The sequence below is a fragment of the Podarcis tiliguerta genome, assembly GCF_965153285.1.
Source record: "Podarcis tiliguerta genome assembly, chromosome: 5".
In the NCBI taxonomy this organism is placed as follows: domain Eukaryota; kingdom Metazoa; phylum Chordata; class Lepidosauria; order Squamata; family Lacertidae; genus Podarcis; species Podarcis tiliguerta.
The window spans coordinates 59230657-59257136 of NC_139538.1; the positions used below are offsets into that span (position 1 = coordinate 59230657).

A 26480-nucleotide genomic window follows, 5' to 3' on the forward strand; every position below is an offset into this window, starting at 1 on the left:
TTAACTATGACTGGCAGGAATTTCTTCTGTCAGCCTACAATGGATTGGGCTATGTTGACCAGAAGGGGCTCTCAACGTTTCCAGCAGGAATCTTTCCCAGCCCTATCTTAATTGAATTGAGACTGTTTTGCAAGCAAAATATGTACAATACTCCTAAGCCATGGTCACTCTTAAAGGCAGATGCAGTAAGGGCTTCTGAGATGATTCACATTTTGGCCATTTCAACAGTTGTGCCACACTCAAATTCTACTTTCCCAATGTATTCTTCTGTTGGCCACAGTACTGATGTACAAAATGAAATCACGGATCTGGTGATCCCCATGAAGTGGCCTTGTAATTCCTGCTTAGCAGCGCATGGACACTGAAGATGACTATGGCTGCCGCATATATATATATATAGAGAGAGAGAGAGACAGAGAGAGAGTACACTAACATAAAGCATGCTGAACCAAAATAAGCAGGACATTGGATTGGGAGCTTGGAACTTTTGAAAGGCTAACTTTAAAACCAGCTTTCCTGCATGGATGACTGGGGCCGTCATAAATTCCAGCAGCTACCATGTCACACAACTCAACCCTGAAATGCTAACATTTTTCAGAATTTCAAAGTTCAGTGCGGAAAGATCCCATTTCAAAGTAAAACAGACCAGACTGTGTCAATCAAACAGGCAGAGAGATGACAGGTAACTTCCAGTAATGAGTACAAGTTGAATATTGTCCCTTCCAACTCTACAGTTCTATGATTCCATTCAGAATTCAGAAACCAGCTTGTACAGCTGGGGGCGGGGAGGTTCAGGCCCATGAAGGAGGTGGGCAAAAGGCACCCAAGCGCCAGATGTTGGCTCACTGGCCTGGAGCCTGCAATCATGTCAGGTACCCTGTTCCACTGGAGCTCCAGGAGCTCTCACATGTCTTATTCTCAATGCCAGCTATATAAAGAAGCTGTGCCAGGACTTCCCAGTTTAATTTTGTATTCACTCATTCATCCTCTCACATTTATAGCCCACCTTTCTTCCATCCCCAAGGTGGCATCCATGTGGCTCCCAGGTAGTCATCTCCCCATCCACTGACAAGATCCAGACCTGCTTAGCTTCTGCAAGGTGATGGCCTCATGAGCCTTCAGACCATACCTTGGGGCCAGACTCTCTTTACTTTGCCTTCTTGAGTAGGGAAAAGCTTGGAAAAGTGGTTTTAGAAAAGAGAAAATGATGTCCCATGCAATGTGAGAGATGGGGGGGGGGGATTTAGGATGGCTGGTGATGAGATCAACAAATGGGCACCAACATATCAGGATGTGAGATGTTTAGAGGCCAACTGAGATCACCATTCCATATTTGCTTCAGGATCCAACCACACTTGCTGTGGGAGGGGTCACAGCTCAGTAATAGATGATATGCTTTGTATGCAGAAGATCCGAGGTTCAATCTCCAGCATCTCCAGGGAGGGCTGAACAAGACTCATGTCTGAACCGCTGAAATACCACTGTCAGTCATTGTAGGGATTATTGAACTAGATGGACCAATGGTATATGGCAGCTTCCTTTGCTGTTTCCCATGTGAAAATAGCTTCCTCCAACACCTCATCCATGGTACCAAGGGCTTCTAAAATCCTGCCTTTCTAACTTCTAAAGAAAGAGAGAGTGATTTAGAGAATGTGAGACTGCTGCCAACAGAGATTGTCTAGCCTAGCCTATTTTGGATCCACCCGTCTGCACCTATTAAAAAATGAATATGGAACTCAGGCTGCAAGCTGAATTCCAGCTAAAAGCTTAAATCAAATATTTACCCTCTATAGCCTGCACTTAGATTGAAACAACTACACATTGATGAGGAAATTCTTCCTGTTCTAGAGACAAAAGAGAAAGCATTGGGAATATTAAGCCTTACATTCATGTTACAAATCACAATTGCCTACTGCTTGCTTGTACTCTTGCTAATTTGACCCAATCCTGCCCGCAATTATTAAATGTCATTTGATCAGCAGGTTTAGGAACAAAGCCAGGTGAAAAATGGATTTGAGATATTAATACTTGATTGCCGTATAATTTGTTGACGAAGCTACAATCCATTTCAGTGTTGATCCCTGCAATCAAGTGTTAAAATGTGGTAAATATTATAGCTGTGCAGATAAATTCATGTTGAGAATTCTAGGGATCTCCAAATGGAGTAAGTGGGCAACAACACAGCAGAAGGGGGTTAAATGTACATAAGTGGAAAGTGATGCTCATAGGGCCAAAAAGCCTAGTTTTGCACACTGGCAGTGATGACAAACCAGGTTAACAGATATTGGGGTCACAGTGCATAGCTCTCTGATAGCCCTGCTCCCTGATGATGATGATGATGATGAAGACGCTGATGATGTATATGCCAGCCCTGGTTTCAGTGTCTCCTGTCCCCTGACTCTCAAGTGTTGAGTGACAGGGTCTGTAGAAGGCATCTTCAGGTGTTTGACTGAACTCAGTTAGAGTCCTCCATGCGGTTGGGAAAACTGGGCAGGATTCTATAGAGGATTCTTAGTATGTTTCACTGAATGAATGAAGATTCACCCTTTGGTTTTTCCTGCTCAATGTTTAACCGGGTTAGAGTCAGCAGGCGCATCAGCATTATGGCTGGTGTTCACAGCCCCTGCAACACCCTGCACATGTTCTTTGAACATGTGGAAGGGAAAGTCTGAAGGTGCCTTATAGTCATTTATGAAATCATACATAGACAAAATGCATAGAGATAACTTTCTTTCCCCTCTACATCTCTCATACCAATGGAATTACTAATGGATTCGAGATAGTCAGGACTTCTTAACCTGGTGTACATATTTGTGGCCACAGCAAATGGTGGTGGTCACTAGCTTGAAGGTAAAGGTAAAGGACCCCTGACAGTTAAGTCCAGTCGCAAACGACTCTGGGGTTGCGGCCCTCATCTCGCTTTACTGACTGAGGGAGCAGGCGTTTGTCCGCAGACAGTTTTCCCAGGTCATGTGGCCAGCATGACTAAGCTGCTTCTGGTGAAACCAGAGGAGCACACGGAAAAGCCGTTTACCTTCCCGCTGGTAAGGTACCTACTTGCACTTTGACATGCTTTCGAACTGCTAGGTTGGCAGGAGCTGGGACTGAGCAATGGGAGCTCACCCGTTGCTAGGATTTGAACCACTGACCTTCCGATGGGCAAGTCCTAGGCTCAGTGGTTTAGACCACAGCGCCACCCGTGTCCCTTCAGTCACTAGCTTAGGTGGGTTTATAAGAGGCATCCTAGAGGATAGCTCTATCCACAGCTACTAATCTTGACAGTTTTAAATGCACCCTCCTTGTTCAAAGGGCAACACGACACTGAATATAATTTCCTGGAGAGAAACAACAGGAGAGAACTATTGCATTCATGTCCTATTTGCAGGCTTCCTAGAGGCACCTGGTTTGTCACTAAGGAAAACAGGATTCTGGACTAGATGGGCTGTTGATCTGAGCCAGCAGGACTCTTCTTGTGTTCTTTGATGTAGATTCCATTTTCAACAGAAGTCTATTTTTCATAGGAACAGAATATATTTTCAGTGCTGTAGAATTACACTGGCTTGGATCCAGAGATTTCCCCGGTATGAATGGAAGGCACTTCCATTTATTCAATGGAATCTTTGGATCCAAGCCAACATTTCATATACATTGGAAAGAGGTGTCTCAAACTATTAGTGCAATCTCTGTGCAAGGGCAGAGATCACTCCCATACTTTTTAGGAATGATGCCAGTCTAGTTTTAATTGCCCGAGGTATTAAGGCTCTGGCATGGGCAGCTTTAGATCCAAGTTTTAGTTTCTATTCTGAGTATTTAATTCTGCTGCTGCCACCAATTCCCCCATCCTAGAAATAGAGAGAAGTGGTGCGTGGCCTTTGTCTACTTCTGCCACATATCTGCTTAGGAATACAGTGGGGAGACGTGAGGGCCCAGGTACACACACACACAAAAGGCAGCCACTCTTATGAGGAAAGGAGAGGTCACACAGGTCAAGATTTTCATTGTTAAATCTTCATCCTCTCTAACTCATGCAGCTGACAAAGGTCTGGCTCCACAAAGCAATTCAAAAACAGAATATTCCCATATTGCACTTAAGCTAAGGATGCTGAAAGAAACTGCAGCACCAGAAACTTAATGAGGGCAAAGCTGATTTCTGCTCCAGTGAAGAAATGAAACATTTTCTGTCTGGATTTGCCTGGATAGATGGGACTGTATTTACTGGCCTTGACCTATGCCCAAGGATGAGAGAGAAATCTGATTCAGTTTGCATTTAAAGGCAAACCTACCTAATTGGTACCAGTGGCGCTGTGGGTTAAACCACAGAGTCTAGAGCTTGCCGATCGGAAGGTCGGCGGTTCGAATCCCCGCAACAGGGTGAGCTCCTGTTGCTCGGTCCCAGCTCCTGCCAACCTAGCAGTACCACTCCGGCAGGAAGGTAAACGGTGTTTCCGTGCACTGCTCTGGTTTCGCCAGAAGCGGCTTAGTCATGCTGGTCACATGACCCGGAAGCTGTACGCCGGCTCCCTCGGCCATTAAAGCGAGATGAGCGCCGCAACCCCAAAGTCGGTCACGACTGGACCTAATGATCAGGGGTCCCTTTACCTTTACCTTAAAACTAGGCTAAACTGTCACACAAAAATTCATATATTAGTGAAACCAACATAGAATACATCATATGAGGGGAAACTACTTTGTAAAAATGTGTATATTAGGTAGAATTGCATACAAAGATTTGTATGTTAGGAGAAACTCAGTTTAAAATACTGAAGAATTTTCATGAGGTCTTTTTCCCCTAAAAGGAATTACAGATGGATGTGGAAATATGGAGAACGGAACTTAATACTGGAAAAATGAGAATGTGGGAGAAACCAAATTTGAGATAGTCATTCATCCCTCCCTGTGTCTCATGTCCACACTGACTTGGGTACCCTCAACACATGTCAATTCATATGAGCATTTAACTCATGCAAGTAGACCTACTTGGAGGCATCCGAGCTGATAGATGCATGAAGAATGAGGCAGCGGCAGCAAGTACAGACCTACTTTCTTCTTCATGCAATTCTATTCACATGAGTACTTAACACTCAACTATGTATGGAATACAGATGGTATCTATAACTAGCCTATGCCACGATGCCTCCTGTAATTGAAATCCTTAATATATCTGATTCTCAGTGGTGCAAAATTTATTTCCCCAAAGAATGTTGTAAAACATGTGGTCTAAATGTATGGCATTATATCCTGGCAATTTCCAATCTGAGGGAAAGATCTTTGTCATAATGTTAATTATTTTTTATTAGTTTCATTATATGCTTAATGGGAAATAAAGGTTCAAATGCTCAAAGATAATTATACATATTGCTTAGTATATACCAACTGTTGGTGACCTGGATTCCTGCTAGTACCTGCTTGGGAAACAGGTATCCATGGGAGGCAGTTAATGAAAACTGCTCCTTGTTACTTGTGTAAGATGCCAGAAGACTTGAATCAGAGACTTGGCAACACAGCACAAAAACCTTTGCTCCCTGCGCCACCATGGAAGAAGAAGGAGCTATTGGTCTGCTCTTGGCTGTACTGTGTGATATGTCCAGATTTAGTACTACTGCCCTTCAGCAGACTTGAGGAACCAATAGGGGCCCAGCTGAGATATTGATCCTGGTTTGGTTCCTCAGTCTGAGTTGTCCCTGAGAGAAGATAATTTGGCCTGCCTGCTTCCTTACTTGCTCATTCCAGAACCTGACCAACAGCCTGTTTTCAACCATATCATATGCCTCTTACCAGTTTGGTTCTTCTCTGCCTGCATTAAAACCAGGTCATTATTGAGCAATAGATATTATTTATGTAAACGATTTTAATATGCCTGCATAGTGGCAAACATAGTATGTAATCTAAGCAACATACAATGACATTATAAAAGAATACAGTTTAAGACATCCAATGACCTTTGAAAACAATAAGGCCAGTACACTCATAAAACAAAAATATGACAAAATGAAAGTAGCATTATCTCCACAGCCCAATCAAAATAATCTCATAAAAGCAGCAGAGAACAAGTTTGAAGGTTATTGTGCATAGTAGACACACGGCCCACAGCTCAGAGCAGCATCGCTTCATTCCCACTTCATTCTGCTGTGTTTGTCTAGAGTAGACCAAACAGTTGTAAAGGGAAGGAAGCAATGAAACTGAAGGAAATTGTGCTTGTCAACTCCAGATGTTTTTGTGTGATTGTGATATTACTCCACATGTGATCAGACTAAGGGGGGGGAGAGGAATGTTAAAGCTGCAAAATATATACCCACTCATCAGACAGCAAGTCTCATTTAAGTCCAAGGACTTATATCTGAATACGCACATTTGGTATTTTGCTGCTAGTTGCATTGGGCCCTTGATCTGGCCTAGCCTATGTCTACATATCAGGTTTTCTTTTGCCATCAATTTATCAGGCTCAGTGCGACAAGATTTTTATGACAAATGATTATAAGAAAAGCAACCAGAACAAAGAACATTGTTGTAGAATTTGAATTTCTGGGTTGCAGGATAGGATATTTTTGAATATAAATCCATGATCTGTGGTTTGAGACTGAAATTAAAATCTTGTTTTTATTATGTATCCTACTTCAAGAAACCTAGGCTGAGTCCAAAAGCTAATAATCAATCAGCTGATCTGTAGATCAAAGCACATCCCACAGGGTCTGTTTCTGTTCGGAAAACAGCTTGCTTCAAGAACATGTGTGCCTGGGTAAAGCCATTTGTGGATTGCGATGTTCCTCATTGTAATCTAGGCTTAAAATGAAAGACGACTGGGCCAAGAGAAGCCCTGAAGAACTAGGCTGTGGGAAGGATTAGCTATGTAATTTATATTCTACTCTTCCAGCAAAAAGCTCAGAGCAGCTTACATGGGCCTGCAAGGAGTTTTTTATTCAGGTCCACGGGTGCTCATAGACCTTTTTTGGATTACTCTACACAGGAGTAGAAGACTGAACTTCTTCACTGCATAAACCGATGGCTCTAGGCCAGGGGTAGAGAACAATGTGACCCTCCAAATCTTGCTGGGCTAGGTGAAGAAACTGTATCTTTATGAGGAGAAATATATAAGTAATGATGTTTCTATGCTATAAAAACTGTTAGGTTTGTAAATAGTTAACTGTGTAAAAGGGGGGAAGTGGTCTTTTACTTCTCTCTGAAGCCAGAAAGATATATTGTACTGCCAGGAAGCTGTGGAACTGATACTGTTGCTAATGAGGTGTCATTGTAACTTATGAGGTTTCAGCTGTGACAGTGGTAGAACTCATCTATTATCTGAATCAGTAGAATCTAAAAGTTCAGGTTCTGATAAGTCCCTTTGTGGGCGTTTCATTCAAACTTACTGGCCCATAGTTATAGGTCAATGATATTTTGGAATTCCAGTGAGACCATAGCAATTGGTGAGAAAATGAGGAGCTCACCAGTTGCCAGTGAAGGCTTATATTGGTGACCCCAAGCTCTGAGCTTTCGTGTTCATTTTCTGGGTCCCTCTAATGGGATCTTACACCTTGAAGCAGATATACAAATTGGGCTGGAATCAACTATTTCAACTCATGAGTCCTGCTAGCAGAAGCTAGTGCAAAGTCTTCTACGAATGCCATGGGGCTTTTTGTCTCCCCTCTTCTCCCTGCATTTCCCCATCACCCCTCCTGCAAATTGGCTCAGGGGGGTTGAGGGGGAACCCAGAACAGTGCATGGGGGGAGGAGGAGGGAGATTGCTGCAGCTGGCAAGTTGATATGCTGATGGAAAGATCTCCTTAGAACTATTCTGAATTCCATCCATTGAAAAGAAAAGGGACAGGTTGGTGGTCCAGCAGAGAGACATCACACCTCATGGTGATCCAGAGGTGGACTCCTCTACAATCTGATGGGTGGAGTAAGTAAAATATAGCAAGTGCTCCATGCTCTTCTATTACATCAGGAATGGCTTCATTGTGTAGGTTGGTTTCTTTATGTATGGAGATGTTGTGTGTGTATGTGTGTGTGTGCACGCGTGCGCTTACTTTGCAAAGCAAGAGCTTATTCTAAAGTAGGAGAAAGCATACGTACATTTTGCTGTCAAGCAAAAAAATAAAAGGAATCTAATTGGAACTGATACTGAGACATTTTCGAAACTGATTGTACTTGCAGTATTTCTACAGTGTAGGCCTCGGTGACCTTTATATAAGTAGATTAAAGCTTTGTCATTCTCATCTGCAAGCTCCGTGAATTATTAAAGCCATGCAATCATAAGGTTAAACTACTTCTGAACAGCAAACTACATTAGACGTGAGCCTTTCTTAGGAAGGTCATGCAAAAGCCATCTTCCTCGGAGAGGATGCAAACGAGGAAATTGGTAGAATTTGAGGCTGATTCACCCATCAGTTGATTCAGTTCATCGGCTGCCACTTAAGAGGTGCAGTCCTATCAACACTTAACTGGTTGTAAACCCAATTGACCTCAGTGAAGGGTTGCTTCTGAGTAGACATAGGACTGCACTGTAAGTGACTCACACGGCTGCATGTGTCGACCACAGATTGAAGAGATGGTTAAAAAAAACCAAAAAACAGTTCTCTGTGGTGTTTGCTGGGTAGTAGCCACTTCACACTTGCATGTCATCAGTTTATGCTGCAGCTATCAAATGATAAACATGGATGTGTGACTCTGTCCTTGCTCCCAGGTAAGTGTGATTGGCACTGCTGCATAGATGCTGCCAGCATCAATTCAAAACACGGGCTTGAACAGCAAATGTTACTGCTAAAAGAAAATGTTAAAGAAAAGAAAATAAGAGTTCCTCTCCAGTGCATGATTGCTTAAATGCAGGGAAGGAATGCCTGTATCAGTTTCAGTTTCTCACTTTTTCCTATCTTGTGTGTAGATCACAATGTTTCCATATCAGGTTGTAATATACAAATACCAAGACACACACACATCTCTTATCATTTTTGTTTGCACACATTTCTCCTAATATACATTTTTTTTGCAATTTTGTCTAATAAACATCTTTCTGAAGCATTGTCGTCTAATATATTGTACGTTTGTATTTTCACGAATATATGCTCTATATGCACACTTTTGCCTAACATACATATTTCTGCACAAAGTTTGGGTTGGGACACTGCATCTCATAATTCAGAAAAGTGTGAGTTTTGGAGGACAGCTGCATTTTGGTTCACATATTGTTTTGAGGAGTGTGGATTAGAGAGATTATTATTGAAGTGCAAGCAAAACTAAATCTTACAATTGGCTTCTGTTTAACGCATATTATTTTATCAACAACTATGTCTATATTTAATTGAATTTAGCTGTTTTATGTTCAAATCCAGCAGCTGCAAATTTATAATTCTACCTACTGAGTTGCACCGGCTTCCCTTAGCAATAGTAGTTTTACAGTGGTACCTCGGGTTAAGTACTTAATTCGTTCCGGAGGTCTGTTCTTAACCTGAAACTGTTCTTAACCTGAAGCACTTTAGCTAATGGGGCCTCCTGCTGCTGCCGCACCGCTGGAACACGATTTCTGTTCTCATCCTGAAGCAAAGTTCTTAACCCAAGGTACTATTTCTGGGTTAGCGGAGTCTGTAACCTGAAGCGCATGTAACCTGAAGTGTATGTAACCCAAGGTATCACTGTATAAATGAACAAAATGCTCCAATTATTTATGCACTAAATCCAGGGCCAGCTCCAAGTTAAAGTGAACTGGGTTCACTCTGTTGGATCTTCTCCTCTACTGATATGCCCTGGTGGGCTTATCTGAGAGTGGTAGTCAACCACTGTGGCAGCACCAATGCTCCAAGAAGCATTGGATGGCTGGGTCTAGCTGTCATTTACATTGTCTACAATGTCCCAGAGTAACAGTACCTAGGAGGAATTGCTGAAAATGTAAATGGTGGCTATACCCATCTACCTCATATCCCAGGGCAGATGTCAGCAGTTTTGCCCCACCTCAGCACTGGTGCCCCAACAGCTGGCCAAGGATGACAGATATGGAAGCCCATCTCAATGAAGTTTCAATGGCAGGGGACTACTGATTTCTCCTGTCATTACTCTGCTTTTCTATACAGCCATGCCTTATAGTAGGCATGGGGAACCTGTGACTCTCTAGATCAGCCTTTCTCAACCTGTGGGTCCCCAGATGTTGTTGAACTATAACTCCCATCACCCTTAGCTAGCAAGGCCAGAGCTCAGGGATGATGGGAGTTGTAGTTAACAACATCTGGGGACCGACAGGTTGAGAACCGCTGCTCTAGATGGTAGAGAAAAAGGTTGTGATGTCACTACGTATTAATGTACCATTTAGGTGCACTTGGAGTGGGTTATACTGTTTCATTCCCTGGTTTCTTACTAAAAGATGTGTAGATCTCTTAGCTAAATAGAAATTTTAATTTGATGGAAATATACTCCATTAGAGTTGCATATATTTCCATTTTAACAAAATCAAATAAATAAATAAATAAAATTCCTTTCATTAGCACCTTAGAGACCAACTAAGTTAGTTATTGGTATGAGCTTTCATGTGCATGCACACTTCTTCAGATACCGTTTTCATTTTAAGATAGTGCTCACAAAACCATAGCTACAAACTTTTTACACACACACACATATATTTTCCCCGTGCCTTTTTTCCATGCAATCACTCTCTATGAAGTCCCCAAACATACCACCACATGAACAAACAAACAAAAGCACACAAACATGCACTGCACTCAGCATGCAGTTTCCATGATAGCGGCAGCATTGCTTGGAGTCCCCAGAATTACAGGAAACCCTTGCTGAACATATCCATGTACTGAACCCCAAACATCTGTTTGCAAACTGGGGCATGCAAGGAGTGATCATGTGGGACAAGAGCAGAGCAGCTGAGAAAATGCTGAATCCTGTGTGAACTGGTCAATTAATCTTTTTTTATCACTGTTCAGAATTTATATATTCCTTAGTAGAAAGTCCAAAATTAGAATTTTTATTTCTCCTTCTCAGAGAGGAGATAAATATATTGGGTGGGAAGAGACATGTGATCACTCTAACTGGGTTAGTGAATTTGTAAAAGGAGGGGGGGAAATCCTGTATCTTGCATTTCTAAAACTATTTGGAAAAAGCCCATTCAGCTAAAACATAATTAGGTTACAGACGCAAGACCTAACATAGGCAATGTGGGAGCCACTTCTCCCTTCCATGTATGTGAATACCAGGCAGAGGCGCACCTGGTTGCTGGCAATACTGACCCCCACTGGGAGTGCAAAAGTCACCTATCAGACGATGGGTTGTATGGCATATGTGTGTAGTGACATGCCACTGCTGTTGCAGGGAGATCGAGCGTGGAAGTAGCTTCTTGTCCATCTTGCACTGTGGCACAAAGGAATGCAAGTAGTTTCACCCTTCCTCCTCACTTAGGATGCTTCAAGTACTTGGGTCACATAAAATGTACTAATTTCTAATGTGTTTATTATGGTAAAGTTATGGGGTGGTGGGTTTTTGGGGGGGAGTTGCTGATACTGCTCCTTGCCAGGGGCCCAAGGGACCCTAGGTACATCTCTGATACCAGGACTACATCTGCAGGGCCCATACGCAGGCATTTCTCACCCTATCATAACCAGGCCAGCAAAGGCACTGTGGGTTAAACCACAGAGCCAAGGACTTGCCGATCAGAAGGTCGGCAGTTCAAATCCCCGCGACGGGGTGAGCTCCCTTTGCTCAGTCCCTGCTCCTGCCAACCTAGCAGTTCTAAAGCACGTCAAAGTGCAAGTAGATAAATAGGTACCGCTCCGGCAGGAAGGTAAACGGCATTTCCGTGTGCTGCTCTGGTTTGCCAGAAGTGGCTTAGTCATGCTGGCCACATGACCCGGAAGCTGTATGCCGGCTCCCTCAGCCAATAAAGCAAGATGAGCGCCGCAACTCCAGAGTCGGGCACAACTGGACCTAATGGTCAAGGGTCCCTTTCCCTTTCCCTTTACCTCGGGTTAAGAACCTAATTTGTTATGGAGGTCTGTTCTTAACCTGAAACTGTTTTTAACCTGAAGCACCACTGTAGCTAACAGGGCCTCCTGCTGCCACCGTGGTGCAATTTCTGTTCTCATCCTGAAGCAAAGTTCTTAACCCAAGGTACTATTTCTGGGTTAGCAGAATCTGTAACCTGAAGTGTCTGTAACCTGAAGCATCTGTAACCCGAGGTACCACAGTATTTCCAATATAGTCTCCTCTCCAAGCCACAACAGCTTAGTTTTTTTTACTTTAGGGAAGAATTCCCCCTTCCTCTGCAGCTATGTATGAAAGGGGGTTTCACAAACTGGTGTGTGCACATTTATTACACGGTTAGCCAACATGGCTTTGCATTACAACTCTGACTATATCCGATCATTGACTATGCGGGCTGGGAGTGATGGGGGTTTTGGTCCAACAATATCTGGAAGGAACCATGTTGGCAACCCCTCAATCGGCAACACTTTGATGATGACAATTCTGAAAGAAGGTGGTAAGCCCCCCTCCACTCTTGCAAAACATGCCCCTGTGCTAAGTGACATGTGCCACTTCAGTAGAGTGGAAAGCAGAGTTGGGTATTCCGTCCCTTTCTCAGTTCAAACCCAGCACACTAAGTACTCCTTCTGAATTTCTCTGGGCCCAGGAAGGTGTGTCCTGGTGCCAGCCATGTTTATATTGTGGTGAATTAGTACTTTTGAACTGAACTACACATAATGAAGACAGCTTGAGATAGCATTGTCCCTATATCAGTACACTGTGTCCACAAGGTATAAGATTCAGATTAACAGTAATGTGCACTCAGAAGTAAGTCCTAGAGAATTCTATGAGGGAATTCTTACTCCCAGGTAAGGCTGCAATCACCAAAACCCCAATGCCAGGCTGGGAGAGAAAGTTGCATTGAGTGACAGAATCCCTCTACTCCATTCTGCTGACTCAACCCAACCAGCCTTCCATTCTGTTGGCCCAGACCTCCCTCTCCCACCCACCAAACATGGTGGTTTTGTTGCCAGAATGGTCTAACAGAAGGCTCTGAAACGGGGCACTTTGAGGGTAGGACTGAGCCATCTTATCAAAGGAGCAAGACAAGATTGAGGGGGGGGGGAATCTGTGTTAATAAACTTGATATTAAGATTTCCAGAATATTTGTCGCTTAGTAATTTATTTCCACCAGAGACGTATCTTGTGGTTATTTTTTTTTTTAAAGTGAGTCTCCAAATGATGGCTCTTATCTGACTTTGTCGTACTAAATTGATATCCTCCAGGATTGTTTAGGGTGGTGATATACATATGCAAAGCAGAATGATGCACAGGGTTTAAGTAGATGACGGCTTTAAAAACCTGAAAGATACCTTCAAAGCACGCACTTCAGTCCAGAATATTTCACACCTCCAGTCACAGGTAAGAATCTGTTACATTGCATTTTCTGGGTTTGAACAACTCCACTTAAAGAGGAAAGTCTAGCTGTTAAAACAGTTATGCCCAGATGGATTTTCTTTCTAGATTTTGAAAAGGACATGTATTTTCAACCTCTGTCGGGTCATTATTTCTCTCTCGGTGTATTCCTGTTAAATTAATGTGCACCTTCAATGTGTGCCTTTTTATATACCTGCTCAATGGATAAGGCACGGCTTTTTATTTCAGTAGCATACTATTACAGGTATATTCAGTAAAAGTAAGAGTTTTGCACATTCTGACACCTGCCTGAACCCACAGACTGCATTTCATTAGCTCCTTTTATTGGGCAATGAATTAAAAGGTTACACAGATCGTAATGGAAATAACAACTCATACACATGAGCCATAACCCATTCTATGAGTCACTGAATAAATTGCACATTGCAAGTCAGCTGATTCCAAGACACTTAGCACTTTTACCTTAAGCTTCCTGATTATTTTTGGATTAGTAGAGGAATAATGTCTTTTGGTTTCAAAGACATTCATCAGGGCCTGAGAAGAGAGATGAGCTTGTCAAAATTAAAATTAAAACAATCAGATGTGGGCCAAGTCACTTTCTAAATAAAGCCTTTTAAAAAGGGATTTGAAATATGACTCAAATCTTGATTCAAAGGTTCGGAAGTAGCAGGCAGTTGATAATACAGCCAAGCCCGTGAAATCAGCCCTTAAGTTGCTCTTTTCAGCTGCTATATGCACTTCTAGAACTCAATGGGACTTTGGAATGGACATGTATCAGATTGTACTGTGTGTGTTGTGACGTTTTACCTTGTGATTTTATTGCTATATGGTGCAATATGTATTGTGGTTTCTATATAAGCCACATCAGCTGTGTTTACACACAACACTAAGCCAACCCATGACTTAGCATGAGTGTGCAAATATGTTTGCTCCTGGGGTGGAAATCACAGACACTTTGCTCCTTCCTGGACCTTTCAGTTCAGTTGAGCAGCGAAGCCAAGACTTGACTTGCTATGATGGGCAAATCAAGCCATGGAGATAGATCATTCACCCCTCCTCCCCCTCCATGCCCCACAATCTTTTTTGGAGTTTTCTCCCAGCCTCCAGAACAGATTTGCAGACAGTGAAGGGCATGGACAGGAGAGGAAGGGGAAAGAGCATCTCCTTGCTCTAGAGGTAATCTTTGCGCAAGTGCAAACAGTTAATTGAACACCTCCTTTTAACTTTACTACAATGCACTTAATTGCTCCCCCTCCCCACACTCAAATTACAAACTATTCTCTTACCTTGCCAAAGCTTCCTTTCCCAATTGCTCGAAGTATCTGGAAGTGATCAAAATTCACTGCAAAAAAAGACAAAGAAGTTTTGTCATTTTTCGTTAGTTTCCCACCAATGTATTTCATAGAGGTATGCCATTTATAATCATAAATGAGGTGAAAGAGTGTTGGGCTTCGATTGCAGAGACCAGGGTTCAAATCTCCAGTTCAACCCTGACTTTCCTAGAGTGAGATATAAATGTGAAAAACAAAATATGCGAACACCAAGGATCCACATATGCAGCCATAAGCTGTAGTGCTCAAAATGTTGCCCGATAAACACCAAAGAGTTGTGAGTTGCTTTTTGCTAAAACACAGTAGTGGAGGATTTTCTAAACTTTTTAAGGTTAAAATATTCATTTAAAACATTCATACACTGGTCTCCTTTACCAACAACAAACCCAGAGCTTTTCAGAACTCCACTGGCAGCATTCTAGACAGTCTTAGACATATACAGACACTCAACTATCACACTCTCCTTACACCCACCACAATATTTGATCTATGCAATTCTTACTTCAATAAAAAAAGTGGAATATTTTCTCAATAATCAACCAATAATTATCTAAAGGTAAAGGTACCCCTGACCATTAGGTACAGTCACAGACGACTCTGGGGTTGCGCATTCATCTCACTCTATAGGCCAAGGGAGCCAGCGTTTTGTCTGCAGACAGTTTTTCTGGGTCATGTGGCCAGCGTGACTAAGCTGCTTCTAGTGAACCAGAGCAGAAATGGAAATGCCATTTACCTTCCCGCCGGAGCGGTACCTATTTATCTAAATGTACTTTGACATGCTTTTGAACTGCTAGGTGGGCAGGAGCAGGGACCGAGTAACGGGAGCTCACCCCGTCGTGGGGATTCGAACTGCTGGCCTTCTGATCAGCAAGCCCAAGAGGCTCAGTGGTTTAGACCACATAAAAAAAACCCACTGATTTCCTCCAGTTTTCTCATCTGAGGTGATACAGGCAACCTCTCCCCCATCTCTCATCTAGGGACATTAAGCCCCTCTCCACCAATGGGTTTTCACCCTGTGGGGATTCAGGCATAGCCAACAGCACACATGGAGCATCTCAGTCAATCAGACAAAAATAAATAAAAGTAATCACCCTTAAAGAAAAATAATGTGACCCCGTCCCAAATAAAAAGTGTGGATCAGGTGCTCAAAAGAACTGAAGAGGAAACAAGTGATTTCACTACCGCTCACCCAATTTCCAAAAAATCTTAAATGTGTATAATCTAGAAACTATATACAGTACTCTAAGCTTCTTGGAGGAAAGGTGGAATAATAATAATATAATAAATAATTGCAATACTATTCAGTCTTTAAAAGGCTGTGGCTTTTGTTTGTGATTGATGCAACAGAGTGATGGTGAATATGCAGCAGCCCACATACTTGTCACTTCTGTTAGGAGGAAACTAACATTTAAAGAAGAGGCTGCTGGCATCTGCTTAGTTGATTTATGGCTCCATTTGAGTTTTAGCTCCTAGCTAATTCCAGAACCATAATGGGATATAATGGCAGCTAGGAAGTGTGCTTATACATCACTTTAATTATGTTTAATGTTGCCTGGATCTGCAGACAAAGCAGCTAGAAAATTATTACTACAAGCATAATGACCATGATCTTTAAAAAGTATTCATAGTGTAAGATGCTATGTCACGTTTACCTAGCAAAATAAAAATCTATGGCTCCTAAATATAAACATTTTTGCTTTTCCGAATCCTGATTTAAGTCTCATGTGAAGTCAAAAACAGAATCCCACTTCAGTTATGCCTTGATTGGCTTAATTTGGTTGTGCTTTCCTGCACATGTTTTATAAGATCTCTGGCATTTTTTAGGAGGTTCTTCACACAACACAATTTGGAAGTAGGAGCTATAACAAAATGTGGCAATGTGTAGTCCTCCTGTTCAAGATATCAGCCAGCCAGTCAAACCTCTTCTAGGATTATTCATTTATGTATACAGGGGTGTAACAATAACAACAACAACAACAACAACAACAACAACAACAACAACAACATTGTGTTAAAGCATTTCTAGCCTGTCCTTCTTCACGAAGAGCTCAGCGTATGGAGGCAAAAGAGGTAAAAACTAAAATATGTAATGAGCGAATGTTGCTGTTTTGGTTATTAGTAAATAGAATATGAATCCATTATTCTGGGCCAGACTCTGTGATGAAGTATATACGACACACCCTTCTCTTCTGCTCACTTGAATGGAAAGCACAAGGTGGGTGTGCAAAAGGACATATACACAGAACTATTCATTCGCTTGAAGTAAATAAGGAAAGCAATGTACATCAAGGCTTGTGTGTGCATCAAGGAAGAAGAGGGATTTGGGGTTGAGGACAATAGTACTAATGCAAATGGCCAGCTAACATGAAAATCAGCATTTGGAGATTGCTCATGGGGTCCTAGCGTTTTTAAGAGGAGCTGTGGGGGAAAGGATGATCTGTTATGGGCGAAATGTTGTTCCACACAGGATAGAAAGCAAAAGCGTGCTATTTAAAAAATCCTACTCCTAGTTCCCACTGATTTGATCAAATTTAGCAGCAGGCCAATTTCATACCAATGTAGGCAGTCCTTCAAATGCTCAACCTACTTAGATAATGTCTTGTGAGTTTTTACGTGGTTAGGTGAATCCTGGCTCAGACTGACTGAGTTGCTCTGACGAAAGGCTAGCAAAGGAGAATAGGCAAGATGGAGAGATGGGGAACACTTAATTCCATATTTGAATTCAATATAACTTGCCAAACTATTGATTGCAGGCTTCTCCTTCTCCTTAATGGAGTTGGAGAACCAAGATTACAGGAAACCAACAACCTGAAGCCCCCTCTCTCTGCTGCCCCTACCACCCCCCACATCTCTTTATATTCACCATGGTTCACTGTGCCTTTTTCATGCTGGATGCGCAGCGTTTCTAAAAATGACAACACGTCTCCACAAAAGATGTAATTATTCTAAAAATAGAAGATTCTAAAGTTGCTGGGAACAATACATAGTTTTACTTTCTTTTTCAGAGAGAAAACTGCCTTTCACTAATGACTCAAATAGCTTATCATTGGGAACGATTTGTAATCACCAATATAAATGGGGAGAGGAGAGTTTCATGACATGCAGCCGTCACAAGTAAAGAGATGACAGCTGTTGCCTATTCAGAGAGGACCATTCTCACCCACTAACGTGTCTTCAGGGTGACACAGTTTTGACATCGGCAATCCATTATATACTACAAAGCTTTTGGCTTGAGGTTTCAGTAGAGAAACTGGAGGGGTCATGAGTGCTGGAAAACGCTCTGCAAATTACAAAGGAAGCGGAATGCAGCAAAGTTACATAACTACATAAACCTGGTTATGGAACTTGAACTGCAAATTACATAGAATATTCTATGGGCTGTTTCTCGTGAAAACAATACTGTTCATTATTTCTCTCAATTACTCTGACAATTCGTGTTCAGCCTCTCTTACAAGAGAGGAGGTGCTAGTCAAGAGACTGAACATTTGACAATGGAAGCCCTTAGTGGAAAGCAGATAATAGAGGAATTCCTATTTTTACCTAATGCTCAGCAAAATTGTATAAACTTGCTATATCATTGTATTTTTTAAAAAAAAACAAACAGTAAGTTGGGCAAGCTGGCCCTTCCCTGCCAATATTCACTGAATTAAGCACTGTATGGCCATCTGGCTTTGAACTTAGTGGTCAATAACCAGAACCTTAAGAGCTGCAATCATATAGCACCACGGTCGGTTCCAAATAACTGCTCATTACATGCTCATTTCTGTTTATGATTCAATCTGATAGACAGGAAGATAAGCGCCAGTCCTTCCTCTATCCATTGCTACAATCACAGAGTCACCAGTAATATTGTTCTGCTTTCTTTTGAACCATATCAGCAAAATCAAGAAGGTGGTTTTGTCACCTGGGCAACCAAGGGTTCCATACACACTGCCCAGGCTTGGACCCTGGAAAGGTCACTTTGGTGCTGCTAATGCAATGGTTTGACTTCACCCCCAGAGGAGCACTCCATTGTCTCTCGAGACACACAGATGGCGACAACAACAACAGTAGTAGTGGTTGGTGGGGGCAGTGCTGCTTACCTAATTTCCCATCACTGCCATCACAGTGGTGTACTAGGCGAGGTGAGGTGGCAGTGAGGTTGGTGCAGTGCAAACATGCCAATGGAGCCAATCTGACCCCCCCAGTTGGTGTGTTTGCACCATGCCAGCCTCGCTGCTGCCTTGCCCCTTATCCTCCTGGTGCACCACAGTGATGGTGGTGACTGAAGGTCAAGAAAGCAGCCCTGTCCTGCACCACAACCCACTACTGAGCGTCATCTGTGGCTTTAATTCGAATGCAGATCTGTGAGTCAGAATACCATGAGCCACACTGAGGCAGATTGGGAGGGAAAGTAGAACAAGATCACCCTCTTTACCATGAGACTTGAGGCGATGAAAGAAAGTAGCAGGTACCAGCAGAATGCAGGTAGTGGTAGCAGATCCTGCTCTGCCTGAGGCTTCAGAATGGCTTTGACAGGTCCCACAGGTGTCTAACTGCAGGGATAGTCAACAGGGTGGACTAAAACTCCTATGATCCCTGATCATTGGCCATCCTAGCCAAGGGTGATGAGAGTTTGAGTCCAACAACTTCTGGACAGTATCATGTTGGCTACCCCTGAATGATAGAATAAATGTAAGTCATTTTGGTTTGCATACATATGGTGTGGGAAATGGTTTATGTAAAGGTTATTTCATTAGAAAATGAACTATGTTGGCCAGACTTCGCTACACAGAGGCACTCCAGAGAGAAAGCAGCAAGTGTTGGTGGGGATTCAAAATGTAAAAACCGGCAGCAAATTATATCTGCATCTTAAATATCATTTCACCATCTTGCAGACCTTGGGTGGCAAAGAGAAAAAAACAAAACAAAAACAAACTGAACCTGAATTGCATGATTTGTGTTTCAACAAAGTGTTCAAATGTGTATAAGCTGGAGTATGGTTTCATATTTTGAGGCATATTATAAATCATTTTTTAAAAGTGCCTTTCACAAAATCTTCTTAGGCCACAGGCTGCAGGGCATTTGCACAGTAGAAGTTGCACTGAGGTCAATGGCATAATTCTAAGGCCCTGATCTGATGAAAAGCCAGTTGTGCTTAAGTTCCACTGAAACCAATGTGACAAACTTCACTGATTTCAATGGAATTTCAATACTACTAACTTTAGTTGGATCAGAGCCTAGGAATCATGCCACTGATTTCAATGAGACTTCTTTAGATGAGTTATCTAAATACAGTATAATAAAGAAAGGGAACAGAAGACTACTTTCAAGTCAATTGTTGCATAAAACCTCTTTAACAGGGTTTTTCTGTTGTTGTTATTATACCATATAAATGAAAGTAGTATTTGGAAGTTTATAAGTTAAGGGAAGTGAATTCAGAATGTGAAAAAGCCATTGGGGAAAGGGTGAGTGTTAGACCTTTGACTGGAAAAGAACATGTGTTCCCTACATATTTGCAAATCACCCCCTACCTTTCACAAGCAGAGTGAAATATTCACGTGGCTAGAGGAAAGGATTCAGAAACTGAAAATTGTGTCAGAAAACCTCTAGGCACTTCTAACATCTTTCTCCGTGAAACTGCATCTTGGCTGCACAGCTTCCAACATCCTCATGAGTCATGCAACCACTGGTGCCTAGTATACCTTTTAATTGCGGAAGCAAAGAACGGTGAAAAGAGGCAGGTATTCCAATCTGAATTAGTTTTGTGGCTGTCCTGTAATAATGCATGGCAGCACCATTTGTCTATGCCCCTTTGCCCCCACCCCTTTTGGTACCCATGATTAACTCCTAGGCTGATGTGATGCTGAGGACACACAGCATGTCGTGGTTTCATGGCTGGTCTGCATTTTCACAGTTCCTTATTCGAACTTCAAAAGCCACAACTGAAATGATTAAGAAATGGGTGATATGCAACTCACTCTTACTCAAGAGTAGCCTCACTGAAATTAACTTCTTCATGTTTATTGCCTTCAGCGAGTCTACTCTGAGTAAGTCTTAGTGAAATACCACCAAGGGTGTAGAAGAACAGTTCTGGCAGCATGAACATAAAGTAGCTGCTTTGTTTCATGCTAAAGGTGCAGAACTATTCACCGAAAACTAAGTGGCTTCTGCATATGTGCAAATTATGAAACATGTAGGATTTCATTAATAAAGTGCATTAATTAAACTGTGCAATGCTTTTGTTTTGTAACTGAAACAGTGTGAGTTCTTTCCCCCAAACATGTACAGCAAGCTCTGTTGTAGCAACTCAGTTAAATTAATAGCCTTTTCAAATAAGCACTGTTTTTATTACTGCCTTCCTGCTAGGGACTAAACTGTGAATAAGTTGCACTTAGGGATATAAAACTTTAATACATAACCACATTAACCACGGATGATGATTCTGGCCTGCTTTACCTTTCCTTAAACCCGTGCTGAATTTAAACACTTCTGCTGCTTATTGCAATGATCATTGCTGATCATTGCTTTCTGGCTTACGTCACGGTGTTGTGTTGTGCCAGAAGCGGTTTAGTCATGCTGGCCACACAACCCGGAAAGCTGTCTATGGACAAACGCTGGCTCCATCAGCCTGAAAGCAAGATGAGCGCCACAACCCTGTAGTTGCCTTTGACTGGACTTAACCGTCCAGGGGTCCTTTACCTTTTTTTTTTAATTCCTCAATAACCAAGAACAAATTTAAAAAGGCATCACTACACTTTCCATTCACTTCATTGCTAGGAATAGGGCTGTAAGACTGGCAAGCTGATAAAATCCTAAAGCTTGCTCTACCAGCACCAAAGTGCATTGCATGAATTGCATCAAACTCCCAAACCATTACACTGAATAAGTAAGATAAAACTGCTGCAGTATCACAATGTGTCAAACGCGCCATTATGTTGGAATTGCAGTGACTTTGTGATGCCTTTGCAGACAGTTACTGTATGCCAGCACAAATGATTAGAGCAACACACACTATACAAGAGCTGATGATTATTTTAATACAATTGGTATTGGTGCTGAGATGGTAGCTTCCTTAAACACTACCAAATAAAAACGTGAAAGGAGCTTCAATCCAGCTCAGTCCTCTGCATGCATGTAAGAGATCTGCACATATTGAAAGCAATTGGGTACATGCTGCACCAGAACCTGACAAGTTCATTTTTATAAAGAACTAGCTCTAAAAAGGGCCGCGGGTGGCGCTGTGGGTTAAACCACAGAGCCTAGGACTTGCCGATCAGAAGGTCGGTGGTTCGAATCCCCGCGATGGGGTGAGCTCCCGTTGCTCGGTCCCTGCTCCTGCCAACCTAGCAGTTCGAAAGCACGTCAAAGTGCAAGTAGATAAATAGGTACCACTCCGGCAGGAAGGTAAACAGTGTTTCTGTGTGCTGCTCTGGTTCGCCAGAAGCAGCTTTGTCATGCTGGCCATATGACCCAGAAGCTGTACGCCGGCTCCCTTGGCCAATAAAGCGAGATGAGCGCCACAACCCCAGAGTTGGCCACGACTGGACCAAATGGTCAGGGGTCCCTTTACCTTTACCTAGCTCTAAAAAAAGAACTTGCATTGCTGCAGGTGCCACATAATGCTAACACATTCTGCAGTTGTAAGAGATCAGTCTTTTAGGGTGGTAACACCTACGCTGTGGAACTCCCTGCCTATTGAAATCAGATAGGCCTTTTCATTGTACTCTTTCTGCTTAAAACATTTTTTTAAGCAAGCAAATTTGGACCTGTAGAAGTTACGAGTGTTTAGATCTGTTTTTGGCTTATTGCTAATTATGTAACTAGTTAGTAAATGGGGGGGGGGGTTTAAAGGGGGGGAAATCCTGTTTTGTCTTTTATTGATAATTTTAAGGGTTTATTTTATTTTGTAAAGCACTCTGAGGTTTAATGATAATCAAGCAGAATATACATTTTGCTGAATAAATTTAATAACAAACACGTGCCTTAACTCACTGAAATCCAACACTGAAATCCATGCTGTCAGAGCTGGCTCCGGGTCCCAGCTCACCAAGGACCAACGCTAGCCGGTAGTACAGTATCAAAGTCTTTATTGAAGAATAGTCTCCATTTCCAAGTCTCAGCGTCCCAGCTCTACGTCTGGACTTTAGACCGGCGAAGCTCTGTCTGAGTCCCCACCCCCTGTGCACCAGTTTAAGACTCTAATCTTACTCCACCTCTTCCTTCTCTCTCTCTTCCTCTGGGTCTTACTTGTTGGTTAAAGCAGAGTTCCGTGCCCAGCAGAAGGATGAGGAGTACGTGCTGCATACTCTTGGTTGCTTTATTTACAGTTCAAAGCAGTTATATTACAGACAGACATCTTGCCTCTGCCGGAGCAGAAAAGCATCCTCTCTCCTCGACAGCTTGGAGAGAAACAAAACAGTGAAAAACAGGAAACCAGTGTACGTCACATCCAGTCTCCCTTTCCCGTGAGAAACTCCAACAGTACAGTACAGACTGTGGAATGTAAACACCTGTCTCGTGACAAGCCCTTTCGCTGCACAGTGAAGGAAAACAGAAACCAACATCCTCCCCCTTTCTGTGAACATCACTGGGCAGCGTGTTCGTACAATATCAGTACAAACCCAACTTCTGCACATAGGTACAGTGTTGATCCCTTGATACAATCTTGGATAATACATCAGCAGGAATTTTATTACCTGGCATATAGGACACCGTTACGAGTCCCTTCTGAATACATTCCCTAGCATGCTGCAATTTTAATTGCAAGTGCTTCGTGCTTTGCTTACAACCTTCAGACTTCAGCAAAGCCAAACATGCTTTGTTGTCCTGGTAAACCTGGATTGGACATTTGACAGGAATTTTCATATCTTTGCACAATTGTATCAACCATTCACAATCCTTAAGTGAATAAGACAGTGCATTCAGTTCAGCTTCACAAGTACTTAAGCTAACTGTTGTTTGCTTCTTGCATGACCAATCAAACAGACCCTGATTGTACATGTAGCAAACTCCAGACGTACTTTTCCTGTCTTCAGTGTCACTTCCAAAACTTGCATCTGCAAATATCTCAAGACCACCAGACTTCTGATTGTTAAATCTCAGTCTGTAATGCATAGTGCCTTTCAAATACCGCGCTATGCGTTTCAGAGCTTTCCAATCCTTGACATTAGGATTGTTGACTTGTCTGCTTAGCAAATTACAGCTAACAGCAATGTCTGGTCTTGAACATCTGGCAATGAAGTTTAGCTTGCCTAGCACACTTCTGTACAGTGTAGAGTCAGAAAATGCTTCTCCAGTGTCATCTACCTGATAACCTGTTGTCATCGGTGTGTCTACAGGGTTAGCATCCATCAGGTTTAGTTTGCTTAACACATCAGCAATTTTCCGTGACTGGTGTACTAGAATGTTACCATCTTGATCTCTTTCTATTTCCAGAGATAGGTAGTTGTTTACCTCACCAAGATCTTTCATGTCAAAGTGCTCTTTCAGTTGAGCTAGGGCGTTATTGTACATTGCGACATCTTTCCAAAAGAATAATAAATCATCAACATAAAACAAACAGTACAGTTTCTTTTGCCCCTCCTCTTTGACAAATACACATGGATCAGCTTTCCCTTGCTGAAAACCTAGAGAAAACAATACTTCAGTGAGTTTTGTGTGCCAACACCGTGCACTTTGTTTGAGACCATAAAGGGATTTCTTCAGAGCACAAACAAATCCCTGTTTTACCTGTACGCCATCAGGTGGAAGCATATAAAGTGATTCATCCAGAGATCCGTACAGAAAAGCTGTATTAATATCATGGTGACTAATGTGTAGATTTTCCTCTGCAGCTAGCTTGAGCATAAGCCTAATGCTTTCATACCTCACTGTGGGTGAGTAGGTCTCGTGATAGTCTTCACCTGGTACTTGTGCAAAACCTCTGGCTACCAATCTGGCTTTGTGTCTGACTATCTTGCCATTTTGATCAGTCTTCGCTTTGAAGACCCATTTGCTTCCAAGCAGTTTCATTCCTGGAACTACTGGAACTAGCTCCCATGTTTTGTTCCTTTCCAAGGAATCAAGCTCAGCCTTCATGGCATTTAACCATGGTTCAGCTTCCTTTGAATCCAAACCCTGGATTTCTTGGAAACTTGAAGGTTCAAATACCTTCTTGGAGCTTTTAACAGCTGTTACTGCTATCGTAGCAAATTCATCAGCAAATCTCTTTGGAGGTTTGCCTTTTGTGGCTCTCTGTGACCTACGAATTAGCCTTAAGTCTTCAACACTCTCCTCTTCCTTCTTAGGAGAAAAGCGACCTATTGTGAACAATGGTTCTTCCAATTCTTGATCAGAGCTTTCAGAGGGTCGCATAGAGGCTTTCGCACTCTTGAAATCCTCTGAATCACCCGATTCAGTTTCAGATTCAGACTCAGAACCTTCATCAGTGGGTGTGGGTTGTTGTGGTTGCTTCTGACTATCCTCAGTCTCATCACTGTCATCAGGATAACATTGGAAAATTCCCACATTCTCCCCCCACTTTGCATTGTATTCAACACTTCTCGTGAGCTTAATTGTCTTAGAGTCAGTCATCATTATTCTGTAAGACCCTTTCTGATAACCTAGAAAGATACCATGCAATCCACGCTTGTCTAACTTTGAATTTTGTGGTGAATGAACCCACATGTCAGAACCAAAAATTTTCATGTGTTTGATGTATGGCTTCTTGCCAAACATCTTTTCATAGGGGGTACAACCAATCGCTGAAGATAACCTGCGATTGTAACTGTAAACAAAACACGAGAGAGATTCGGCCCAATAACTCTCTGGAAGATTGGCATCATGCAGCAAGGTTTTTAACCCTTGAAGCAATGTCTGATTTGCCCGTTCCGCAAGTCCATTCTGCCATGGCGAGCGAGGACTAGACAAATCGTGTTGAATTCCTTTCTCAGTCAGAAAAGCTTCAAACTGCTGAGAAGTGAATTCTCCCCCGCGATCACTGAAAAGAGTCTTTATCTTCTTACCATGCACATTTTCCAACCAAGCACAGAATTCCTTGAACCTAGGAAAAGCCTCTGATTTCTGCTTGAGATTGTACACAAAAATATATCTAGAAAATGCGTCAATGAGAACCATGAAGTACCTATTTCCACCCAAAGAGGGCGCTAGTGGTCCAACCAAATCAGCATGAATAATCTGGTATGGTTCCGTAGCTTGCCTACTAGACACCTTACCTTTCGCAGCCATTTTCACCTTATTTGCTGCGCATGCTTTGCACTTCATGTGGTACCTGCAGGGTCTAATAGTCATACCTTCAACCAAGGCAGGCATTTTAGATACTGCCTCAAAATGCAAATGACCAAATTTTCGATGAAAATCATGAATACATCCTGCATGCAAACTTTTGTTAGAACCTGCAATGCAACAAGTGTCATCCTGCACAACATCATCATAATACAAAACAAACAAACGATCAACATATTCAGCATGCAATTCATAGTCATTTTTCTTTGTGATGATGCACTTCTTGTTCTTGAAGGAAACGTCAATGTTCCGCTCATTCAGTTGTCCAACGCTGAGCAGATTATGTTTGGCGTCTGGCACGTAAAGGACATTCTGTATCGATAAGTCCAAACTGTGAAGAACAACAGTTCCGTAGCCTTTACTGGGAATAGTGTGGTCATCCGCCTGGTGAATCGCACCTTCCTGCGGTGTAAAAGACACAAAAAGTCTCTTATCGTTGCACATGTGGTGGGTCGCCGCCGAATCAACAACGAAGAAAGATCTAGACGTCTTCTGGAC

At 42.3% G+C, this 26480-nt stretch overlaps 1 protein-coding gene across 1 annotated transcript in view; it reads right to left on the reverse strand.

Moving 5' to 3' along the window:
* STK32C (serine/threonine kinase 32C) overlaps positions 1 to 26480 on the reverse strand; it is a 167787-nt gene that overhangs the window by 55242 nt on the left and 86065 nt on the right. The window contains exon 2 of the mRNA XM_083443552.1: positions 14673 to 14728. Within this exon, the coding sequence (XP_083299678.1) occupies positions 14673 to 14728 (56 nt within the window). The remainder of the gene's footprint in view (positions 1 to 14672; positions 14729 to 26480) is intronic.